Source organism: Ptychodera flava, chromosome 11 (assembly GCF_041260155.1).
Source record: "Ptychodera flava strain L36383 chromosome 11, AS_Pfla_20210202, whole genome shotgun sequence".
Classification (NCBI taxonomy): domain Eukaryota; kingdom Metazoa; phylum Hemichordata; class Enteropneusta; family Ptychoderidae; genus Ptychodera; species Ptychodera flava.
This window is the reverse complement of record NC_091938.1, coordinates 27,458,154-27,470,454: the sequence shown is the minus strand read 5'-3', so window position 1 is coordinate 27,470,454 and position 12,301 is coordinate 27,458,154. Positions and strand designations below refer to the sequence as shown.

At 37.5% G+C, this 12,301-nt stretch overlaps 1 protein-coding gene across 1 annotated transcript; it reads left to right on the top strand.

The window, feature by feature from the left end:
- Window positions 1–1,910: 1,910 nt before the first annotated feature.
- LOC139144450 (cubilin-like) lies at window positions 1,911–9,755 on the top strand. Its single transcript, XM_070715150.1, has 10 exons — window positions 1,911–1,974; window positions 3,590–3,817; window positions 4,788–5,156; window positions 5,669–6,013; window positions 6,229–6,567; window positions 7,095–7,424; window positions 8,014–8,193; window positions 8,430–8,459; window positions 8,644–8,716; window positions 9,309–9,755. Exons 1-10 carry the CDS (start codon window positions 1,911–1,913, stop codon window positions 9,703–9,705), a joined length of 2,355 nt encoding a protein of 784 aa, XP_070571251.1. The 3' UTR covers window positions 9,706–9,755.
- The last annotated feature ends 2,546 nt before the right edge of the window (window positions 9,756–12,301 follow it).

Here is a 12,301-nt window from a genome sequence, read left to right as displayed (position 1 = left end):
TTTTTTTACCAATATGCTGATTAAATCTACAGTCAAAACCCAAACTCGAAGTCTCTTAGCGGGTTTCTGTTTTTGTCAACTCTTATCGCAATGATGTTATCGCAGATGTCCGGTGACTCAGGTACGCAAAAGCTGTTCAAATAACAGCTACAAGGCAGTTCAATGGTATGCCTATGTGGACAAGGATTATTTTCATGACAAATTACTTTGTTACTTTGCTTAGGCACCGTGTGCTGTGTCACTGTACCTACCTATGTGGTTGAAATTTAACAATTGTAGACCTGTGCCATCTACGATATTTCGAACTTACATGAGACTGCTTATTCATCTGATTAACTTCTCACCAAATTATTTTAGAAGAGCACTTCTTTTGATTGAGTATTATCTGACCAATGTGAATGCTTTAATTGTAGACCCCTCCAAGATCAAGATTTAACGCCAAGTGCGTTCAAACCATTGGCACACAATCCTGCTTGTCAAGCAGAATTGTCAGCAAGATGTGTTGTTTAGGAACTCTTAATGTTGCAATTGTGCTAACCACAGTAGCTTTATCACCGGGGGACTGTGTGCTCACGTTTCAATTAATGATTGCGCTTTCTCAACTTCATTATTTGTGCATGGAACATACAGTGGTTTGCTTTAAAGCATTGCCTTTACGCGAAGTAGACATATTGTCTTAATTGAGGTGTTGCCAACACTGTCAGGTGTAATTATCAGCTGAGCAGTAATTCTAGTCGACCGCAAAGAAATCAACTATGCAGCAGGTCAGATGTAGTCAAAACAACTACACCTGAAAGCAAGTGATAAGACTTGAACAGTGCTTGGACATATGTGGTGGTGTTGTTTTGACTACGTCTGACCGTCTGCTAGACAATATTTCAACTTTTGCAGAGTTGATTCCTTTATGATCCTCTCATGTTACCATTTCATCTGTTAATTGTACCCCACAGTGTTGGGAACACCTCGATTTAGACAATATGTCTAGTTCGTCTAATGCCAATGCTTCAAAGCAAACCACAGCTGTAGTTATAGACAATGGTTGCTTGATTTTTTGTCAACATGAGTCATTCACTAAACAGTTGAAATGCTGTGATCATATGTGTGTGCTTAATGAAGTCTGGAGTATTTGGTTCGCTTTATGTTAGGCTTTACATTCCCTGTCTAAGTTGTGTAGCCCTCCTGGTCGACATTGTACCGGTGAAGAAAATATTTTTACAACGTGTGGTCAAAAGTCAGGTCGATAAAGTACCATGCAGGGACGGCTATATCAGAAGCTATGTTATTCGCTATACCAATTACGCATTCTTGAACGATGACTAAGTCAATATCTGACACTGCTTTTCTTCACTGTGATTTTTAAAGGGCAACGGTCAACAAGAATTACCTGTAAAATTATTCTTTCACAAACATATAACATGAAAACCGCTGTCCGCATGTTATACACACCACAACTAAGTTCAATGACATGGATCACATGCTCGGGTTCATAAGATCAAAACCTGTTAAGTGTCCATCGTTATGATCTGAATCAATTGTGCCGATATATCTTGAATACATTGCTTGATCTTAATCTCTGAGTTGCGCATAGCTCAGTTTCACTGTAGCTGGCACCTACTTTTGTGCTGGGTGTGTAAATCAAACAAACAAACAATAAACAAGGTGTGACATTAAAGTATACAGTATTCTATTTTAAATTGCCGTTTTATGTTTGAGTTATGGCGAACCAAATGCGACTCAGCGCATGTTCTTACAAGGTTTGGTGACCTAATTAGGTTATTGTCTGAGAAGTGTATACGGATTAAACAATAATTATTCCTCACGGCCTTTGGACCAGGAAATATTGTCACCATCGATGGACGAAATTGTGATCTTTCTCCATTGACCTTGTGGTGTATGCCAATCTTGACAAGATGACAGAGTGGGAATTAATATTGGCTATGGTCTGCTTGTATTTAGCTCTGTCCGTCAGTGAAGGTAAGTAATGTTATATTTGAAAATTGTAATTACAGATGCACCTTTGCAAAGCATGCATTTTGGGGAATTAGATTTTGATGACCAGATGTATCAGCCAATTTCTCCAAACCAGGGAAATGATCTGGCTCTCCACAGACACGTGTGCGCGGCATTACAATGTATGTGGACTAGATCACGAAACCACGACAATTTCTGTAAATTTTAGTACATATTCGGATTGGAAGAGGTAACGGCGTCCACAAATATCGACTTCAATGACCAATATTGAATGAATTCAATCGAGTGTGTACCATGTAAGAAAGATATCAGTAAACTGGCGAGTTCGTGATGGTAAAAATATGGGAAGACACAGTCATGACGATCCTTGTCCTGGCGTTCTGTATCGCATGACATTAAAGTCCTAATAGCGCGAATTTTATGTAGTGTGTTGATGATTTTATATTCGTGTAAATGCGCTAACGTAAGGACATGTATAGATTGAGTGTCACTGCTCGCTGATTTGAACCATGCCTAGGCGTTTTAACAGGTTAAATACACCTATGGCCACTTTACTGTTGATGAAGCCTAGTTGATACAGTCAGAAATTCTGCTCGTATCAAGACAAAACAAACCCTGCCAAGGGTTGTCAATGAGAGCTAATGATTGGCACCCTTTGAGACACAAGATACCATTTCCATTCATTAAAGCCTCTAGGCGATTATTAGTTTATTGCGGCAATACAATTTTATGAGATCACTGCTATTATAGCATCAGGCAAACTCATGTGTCCCGTGCAGACAGTGTGTCTGAGGAAATTGAATCAGCTGCACTGATTTTCACACAAAGTAGTCTGAACAAGACTTGTACATGGTAATGTTACATTGTATCTCAATCTTGAGTACAGGGTGCCAATTGTAAACTCCCATTTACAACCCCAGATAGAGCTGGTTTTAACTTTATACAAACAGAATTTCCGACTGCATCAAGTGGTCTTAAAGTGGCAACGGGTGTAATAAACGGGTGCCGCACTAATAAAATGGCGCCCCACAGAAAAGTACAAAAATGCAGTATTTCCTGAACGTACACATCGTGACTATAAAAGAAACAAACATGAAATTGAAATCAGCTGCACTCTAATGTACAACACACGATGGCCAACATTTTGCTGTTGTAATCTTTATTTTTATTGTCACATAATTAGTGTTTTTTAATGGCGTAAAATCTAAAATTGCGTTAAAACGTATGCATTTACATGCCACTTTCGACACCTATGACAGAGTTATACACATTTTCAGTCTTTAATGGGTCTTATTTGAAGAAAATAATACATTCGCAGCTATTAGGGCTTTAATGTTTAGTATTTATGTCCGCAGCGAATACCACAGCTAGATACGTCTTGATAATGAGCAACACGGGTATTAGCTACAACAAGACATTGAAATGAGCAAAAACAAGCAGTTAAAATGTGCACAAACATATTTATTGGTAATAAATTACATTGACATACTTCACAAATCCTAAATTTAACGGGTTTATGATGAGAGAGAGAGTCGAGTATATAACTAGTCCCTGAGTAATCCGATGTAATCCATGCCCATTATTAACTAAATACACGATTCTTTATCTGATTTTGCAGTGAAGCCAAAAGTCGTGTGTGGAGGAGGAATGTATATCGAAAATGGAATACATGGACTTGAATTTAATGGATCTCCGGGACTAGACGCAGATGATTGTACATGGACAATTTACCCGCCACAAAAGTCCCTGTTGACAGCCAAGCTTTTATACTGTAATTTAGATTTTGACACAGCCAAAGATAGCTTTGAAATGAGTTACATTGAGATCCGAGACGGAGAGAACAGTGGTGATCCACTCATAGGAAATTATACCCACTGGGATTGCTCTTTATCTGAAATGCCAATAGCCATCAGACATGCTTCGTCAAAAGCTATGTGGGTTCATCTAGTATCTCCAATGATCACCGATGACCGCGTATTCTTCGAACTACAATTTAAGGTATGTTAAATGCTGATTCTAATTAGTGTAAGTGTTAGCTTATGGGTTTAGAATCAACCCACAAAATTGTGATCAGAGAGAGGGGCATCTCATTTAATTATTAGTCTCTGATAAAACTTAATGTTTGTGTAAATTTTATAAAAGACAATAGTGCGTATTACTAATACATAGTGATTAGTGAATACCATTCGAGGCATTATAAAGTTAATAATTCGTAAACTACAATCTTTCTGCGTAAAATGATGGCACTACATAGCAAAATAATGACCTTTTATCCAAAATCTCAATAAAGGAAGTTTATTGAAGCTTTGTTTGTCAGTATGTAAAACTTTAAATGAGTCGATAGTTATTTATCTGATAAGTATTGTGTTTTTCTCTCATATACAAATTGATGAAACATGTATAATTAAAATGCATAGTAATATCGATTCACTAAACAGGTTGTAAGGTTAATTTGTTGTATCCAAATATTGAGCATTGAACACACATGATATGCGATCGTTTTAAAAAACTTTCTCTGTCCGAGTTGAAATATTGGCTTTGAAACTATTAATCATATCTTGTTTAGCGTGCTGGTATCACTACTACTTCTGCTAAGAGCCTTTGTTCACTCCATGGCTGTACTAATCGTGTTTGATGTCCAAGATAACACCTTTAATGACTGCCATTGAGTAATTGCTACTGTGAGACCCTTCTTCATAATTGTCGTTCGCTACCTTATTTTTATTGTGTAGTATTATCGATTCTGTTTGATGCCAATCAATGCTTTTACTTTGTATTCTAATTTTGCGTTAATAACACCTTCTTCATTTTATAAGAACAAGTAACGTGTGGCTGTGACATACATGCGGAAAAGGGTATCATCGAATTTACTGGATCACCAGGTCTAGATACAGACCAATGTATATGGACAATCTACACCTTGGAGAAGTCGAAGGTGACGGCCAAACTGCTAGGCTGTAACTTGATCGTAGACAGGGACAATGGAAGCTACGCAATGAGTTATATAGAGGTCCGGGATGGCAAGAGTGCTGATGATCCCCTGATAGGAAACTATACACACTGGGATTGCTCTTTATCAGAAATGCCGATGGGTATCGGATATGCTTCATCTAATGCCATGTGGATCCGTTTAGTTTCTCCAACGATTGTCGATGAGCAAGTATACTTTGATCTGCTGTTTGACTGTGAGTTTTACTTTTTGCTTGTTGACGCATATCTGACTGTTTAAAGTAATGCAATTAACTCGTTTCTGTGACGGTGCTCGTGACCGTGATATCAAATACAACATGAAAGAGGAAAGTTTCTATTCGATGCAGGTTTTCTATTTCTTTATGCATTCTCTCTTTTCCCAAAGTGTACAGTTTAATTACGTATTGTCAATTTTGAATATAAAGGCCTCATGTAATAGCTGCATTGTAATTATTTAGAGCTGCCTACAGCCTTACGCTTGCATAATTATCTTCCAAAAATGTCAAAGGTGATCAGCTTGGTACCAATAATGTCCTCCAAATCGTCACACTTCGTCATATACCCGCAATGTGTCCTATAAAATAATACCTGTATATTAAATGGACATGGACTTCGAAGGCAAGGTATTTTTACAAGGAAAATTGAGTGGTATATTTCACAGAAAAGAGACAATTCTAATATCACTTTATAATACTTGTTAACATCAGTCAATATATTGTCTATTCAGCATGTGGTGGCGACTTGAAAATTAAAGAAGGAAGTGTCTCTTCACCCTTCTACCCGGATTCTTACCTGGAAAGTGGAGAGTGTACATGGACAATAGGTGCCTACCAAGGAACAGTTTTCTCTTCTACCTTTGAATGGTTTGAACTAAGAAATTCTGCGGATTCAGTGGAAATAGGAAATGATGTAAGCAATGGGGAACCTGACATTGGACGATATACCAATGTCGATCCTCCGGGAACTGTAAATGATGACTCAGAATCCAACACAATGTGGATCCAGTTGAAATCTTTCAATTTTCCCGACCAGAATGGAACAGAATCCTACGGATTTTTCTTAAGGTTACAAGGTAGGATTAAATCAATGATAGATATCAGTCACTATCTCTTTCTTTAGAAAGGCCTGGATTAGGGGCATACTGACCGTTTAATATTAAATGTAGGATATATCAGTGTCTATGGCTGCATTTTACACCAGCTGTTTCTTCTCTAACCATTCCGTCAATATCATTGAAACAAACTGCAGATAAATTTTGAGAGACTATGTTTTTAAATTCTCTTTCAGCTATCGGTGGGACAGGTGGTGATGTTTTTGGACAGACAGGTTATGTTTACTCCCCGGGACATCCATTGAGATCGTACCCAAATGACGATACCATCTACACCTGGAACATCTACTCTCCAAATGGAACGTTTATCACTGGCACGTTTGTGGATTTTGCGCTCTACACCTTCGATACTGTCTTTATATTGGACAGTGACAGCGAAGAACCGTTTCGTGTGTATCGAGGCCTTGAGGGTCACGGCGAGCAGTTTAATACAACTGGAAACAAAATGGTGATAGAACTTCACACAACTACGACAAGTTCTGAAGGGTATGGAAGATTTGAACTTCACTTCCAAGGTTTGTTATCAACTACTACCATAACATAACACCTAATTTCGTCCATATTTTGCCTATACTTTGCATACAAATTAATAGAAGATTTTGATAGTTGGGCAAGCGCAGCGCCAGTCCATACCTTTGTACCTACCAATGTGATACTTTCCTGACTGAGTGTTCGCGTTGACAAGAGGCAATTCTGTTCGTTATATAGTTGCATTGAAATGGTATTCCTAAGCGGGTGTGAGAGTTAAGATATGTAAAATGTTGGAGGGAAAAATGCTAATTTTCGATGACCTATTAAGATTTCTGATAGAAGTAATGAGTCTGTTAAATATTTCACTTGGCAACTAACACATTTTCTTCAGATTGTACTTACGACATTGAAATTTAAGAATCGCAAATCCTTTCATACAACATCTAATTGCTGTAAGGATATCTATCTCGTCGCATTGCAAAAAATAGGTATCATGTTTAAATTTGAATTTGATATCTGTCTATAGTCAAGGCAAACAAAATTGTGTTTCATACCTGATACGTTTTTACAGCACAATTGATGTCGACCATGGAAGCAGTCTCAGGTTACAACGGTACTGTGTGCTCACCCTTGTATCCACTGCCTTATCCCATGAATGTCGTATATACGACGAAGTTATCGACGCCACAAGGTACCATCATGAATGTCCAATTTACAGAATTGAAGTTGAGAACAGGAGACAACGTGTCTGTCTATGATCAAGAAGGAAGTCTTCTTGCCGGATACCAATCAGAAGAGGATCTACAAATTTTAGAAACATGCAGTAATATAAGTTTTGTCATTCTTTATTCTGGTGTAGAAGACAACACCAGGACAGGGACGTACTGTTTTATGTTTGAAGGTAATTATTAATGGACCAAATAGTAGTAGACGTGGATTCTTCGCCTTTTATTTTCCAAGCAACTTTTTATAGACGAGATGTCATATCCTTTTGAAAATTATATACAGCTAGTTAGTTGCTAAATGTATTTTTTACTTCAAAATGTAAAAAAGTGAAAACTCTATATGTTAATTTTTTAGTCCCTAAAAAGCCATTATCATATCACATACACATGATCTTGCTCATTTTGCTTCAATCAAATACATGTAGGAGGGAAGTATTTATACATCATACTTAATATATTTAAAAAGCGCTTTGAATCATGTTGATGCCTAAATATCTTTAAATCATAACTTTCTTGGAGTAACATAAAAATGATTTACATGGACTTTAATAGATTGGATTAACAGCCTGTATACGTAAATGGTATCCCTGGCAGTGATCAAACTATAACTGTACATTTAAGAGTCTAGAGGTTCATTTTTACAAAACCAGTGAAGTGCTAGATAATCTAAGGTACGGTAACAGCAGCCGTTGTCCAAAGGGTGTGCACTATGTAAGTAGAAGTAACATTTGCATATACTTTTATTCATGTCATTTTGTGTATCAGTGGTTCACTGTGGTGAACCTGATGACGTAGAGAATGGCGATAAGTATGGTGACTCTTATCTTTACGATGACGTGGTGAGCTACGATTGTCATGAAGGGTATGATTATGAGACAAACGTGACATCAATCGTGTGTCAGACTGACGGGGAATGGAGTGAAATGCCAAGATGTGTACCGACTGGTAAGACACTATTGTTAACACTCAGTTCATGGGATTATTTGACCGACGGAGGGAAACATATGCAAAGTATACCTAAAAACGAGTTTCGAAGACACTTCATTGTGATCTGACAAACCACTTTCACAAGATTTTTGGAGTTGGCCGGGTTTCCTGTGGGTCGCAGTCACGAAAATAACATTACAATTTATGAAAAATGACAGTGTATATTTTAATGACTCGTTTATTATTTTCTTCAGAAAGTGACTCTGGAGGTGATGTATGGCTATGTGAGTATTTCAGTCAATAATAATATGATGCTTATCTACGATCATTCGTATTACCGGAACGGTTCTTTCTTTTGTACAAGTGTTGGAAATTCTTTGAAATAGCACACAAAGTGAAAATCGACCAATGAATGCTGATTTGCAGTCCCCTCATGCTAATATCAACTTTACTTTTCTTGTTTTGCAGATTTATTGGTTACCATTGCTGTGATAGTAATAGTTTTGACCATTGTGATCGTTATCGTGCAATTAAGACGAAGGTACGAGTAGGAAATATTCCATATACAGATTCATTATCTATATTTTATACTGGAAGCATAATCTTAAAACAAAATAACTGCGGTTGTGGTGTTAATGCACTTTCAATTTGTTTGAACAAGTTAGAGCTTTCTCAAGGTTTCATGAAAGGTCTGCCTGAAAGATTTGACTGAGGAGTATTCCTGTATGGCTGAAAATTGCGTCGGTTTGCGAAATCCAAGCTAATGAAATACCATACAGCAGAATTTATTGTTATCATATGTAGACATGCCAGGTTTGCTGGTTAGGTGTTACTTTCAAAAATGCATCGCTTTTTCCTGCTCTTTAGTTTTGGAGTTGATGACACTTCAGTTGATAACAGAATGTGAAGCACCGTCAGACAGAGATAACGACCAAACTGACTTTTCCCAAGTATTTCGTCTGTGTTCGTACGTACATAACATATAAGAGTTTGTATAACAAGTCCCGATAACATGTGACCATGTGTAAATTTGCGGTCGACCTAGATTTTACAATGTGCTATATGAAAAATGGCAAAATCGAGATGTTATCTGCAATTGCTTTAATACGTTTAGCCCTGTGTATTTACTGCAGATCAATTTTGAGAACGTGTGGCAACTCGAGTGAAAGGAGTAGGAGCCGAGCAGGAAGCGACGTATATGAAAACCATGGAATGAATATTGCCTGTGCCGGAGAACACCAGACCTCACAGGAGCCGTCCTACGAGACCCTGGCTTTCTCTGAACTCAGGCCTTATTATACTTTAGATCTGACGAAAGGTCAAGTATCCGGCGCTTGCGTCACCGAAAGTTCAGATACTGACCTTGATGAAGATAGATACATGAGTTTGAGGAACGAGAACACTGACAATAGAGTGGGTGAAACTCATAGACTCTATGAAAACGACATCGAAACTCAACATTACATGCATTTACTACGCCCTCAAAGGGAAGACGCCGACAGTGCGTACGTTGTACACTTACAGATTTAATTTACACTGTATGTAATAAATACATTAGGCCGAGGTAGATTAGATTCTCTAGATGGGCTCTTTAAAACCAATAATGCATTTTTGTGAATAGAAAAACGGATAAGAACAACAGTAAAATCGATATGGCACAACATTAAAATCGATATGGTAAACAATTATTAATTAAATTTTATGAAAAAAGACTATCATATTACATTGTCATTTGCAATTATCAGCTAGGCGGTAGTAGAGGAATTAACTCCGTCTGCAAAAGTTGAAACATTGTCTAGCAGGAAGTCAGACGCCGGTGCCAGAGTGTTTGTCGATTTGATGGTGTAGTTTTGACTACGTTAGACCTTCTACTTGACAACGTTTCATTGTTTGTAGACGGAGTTGATTCCTCTATTACCGCCTAGCTGACAATTACACCTTTCAGTGTCATGTCATAAAGTCTGGCATGTAATTAAAAATGTTGACGACAACGATTTAGTGTTGTGCCACATCGATTTTACTGCTTGTTCTTATCAGTATTTTGAAAAGCATATGGTTGTAATTTAACTGCAACACCTAGACGGATTACAAGGAGTTCCCGTGTCAACTTGAAGCAAAGCAAAGCTTTTGCTAGAGATATCCAATGTTTTGAAAGATAATAATCCATTTCTGGAAAAGTACAATGCACTTCTGGACCCATTTAGGTAGACTACATGTAAGTATTAATTACAAACACCATGACTGCTTTAAGGACAAGTGCGTATCGGAACCTGAAGTCAAGAAAGGATAGGATGAAATAAAGATAATTGCAAACGTTTATGGATGTAGTCAAGTTAAATAAGTGACGGAGAAATGCTCTCTATGATGACGATTGTGATGAAAGTAATTGAGTTTTAAGTAATTGAGTTTTAATGGAGGAATATTACCGCAGACTTTTGCTGTTGCTCTTATCAGTTTGACACTGCTTACACCACTCGTAAGATCCATCATCTCTAACTGTCCAACGCTGAACTATGCATCATTGTTAGTTACATGCTTTTCAACTCTTCCGAGTCACCATTTATCCATTCTTTTTAGAAAAATGTACAATATAATACTGTATAGTTCCATGTAAGGTAATTGTGTATAATTTGGCAACAGTCGACATGATATATTCCAAATTATATCATACCAGTATATTGATTGTGCAGATACAGCGATCTGATTGGTCGAGACGCGAGAAGAACCGTGGTATATTGGCGATATACCACGGCTGGCATACGCGCGAGCTCTCAACTTGAGCAAAACTCCATTTATGACGTTCAACGCCAGAATTTCAATATACTGTTATAATATAATAGCAATAAATCACACCCAGCGACGGTATACCACTCGATTTTGACCAGTTAACTTCATATATGCCACTCGCTATCGCTCGTGCATATTTGTCGTGAACTGGTCAAAATCTCATGGTATACCATCGCTGGGTGTGCTTTATTGCTTAAATATACATCATAAAATAGTACACATTTTCTATAGGTGCTATGGTGCAACAGCTATGACACGTTGAACTGTTGTCCCGAAGTCTCTTGACCCTTGTCATTAATGGTACAGTGTACTGTATCGGAGCCACGAAATTCATACAAAAGTTTTTACACATGTATTTATCATATCCATACAATTCACTAGGGTAAAGCTGCGAAGATTTTCAATTTCCCGCTAATTAATCTCTCATATGAATTCCGTCCAAAAAGATTCCTAGGAAAGAGTCTCCTTCAGGACTTATTTTGATTGGCGCCACCACTCCGTGGATATCATGGCAATGTTTAATAAGCTGTTCCAACGTATCTGGGCCTTGTCATCATTTGCTTACCAATGCTATTGTGTTAAAGGCTGCATGAAGTATGCACACATGGTGTCCCGTGTCCAATTTCACGTTTACAATCATTTTTATGATGCAACATCGAGATAAATAGTCATTAAATAGCTACATTGTACCTTATTTGGATGTCGAGGATGTCGAGATGTCAAGAGTTCTGTTAATGATAAAGTAACATTTTGCTTTTTGTCCATGTATGGCCAGAGTAATTAAATCCTTTTCTTTTCCACTCATATTTTTGATAGGTAAGCAGCTAGGTGATTAACATAGGGCATTTACACACGCAAGTAGTTAATATGTTATTTATTCAAATATACCGGTTACTAGGGTCGTGGTTACGAGGAATATCCCTAACGACCTATCGAAGGAGCTTAGTGATTAATGAAATATAAGCTATTTAAATTCAGGCACATGCAAATGCAACGAGGCCACTAATAGGCGTTGGGCAAATAAAATACTTTCTTTCATTCCTTTACAAAAGGATTTGTAGACATCTGCAAACACAAGTGGTGTGTAAGATCAATGACAAGTGTAATGCGTTCTGTAACACTTTCTGAAGCAGTCCGGAAAGTGCTGGTATTTACGCTGTAACTGTCACTTTAGAATGTATCTTGCAAAAATATTCAGCAGGAGAAACAATATATCTTTACTGATAAGCTCTTGCCCAACAATGTTAATTTCCTCTGACGATGTCGAAGAATAAAGCGTGATTTTAAATGTTGTACTTTACAATAATTGTATACTTAGCCTATTTTACGAGAGACTTTC

Bases quoted from the DNA above. Each gene is read 5' to 3' on its own strand.
- LOC139144450 (XM_070715150.1), top strand. From the start codon at position 1,911: ATGACAGAGTGGGAATTAATATTGGCTATGGTCTGCTTGTATTTAGCT. The intron at 6,568-7,094 runs GTTTGTTATCAA...ACGTTTTTACAG, and splicing joins ATTTGAACTTCACTTCCAAG to CACAATTGATGTCGACCATG. The intron at 7,425-8,013 runs GTAATTATTAAT...TTTGTGTATCAG, and splicing joins GTACTGTTTTATGTTTGAAG to TGGTTCACTGTGGTGAACCT.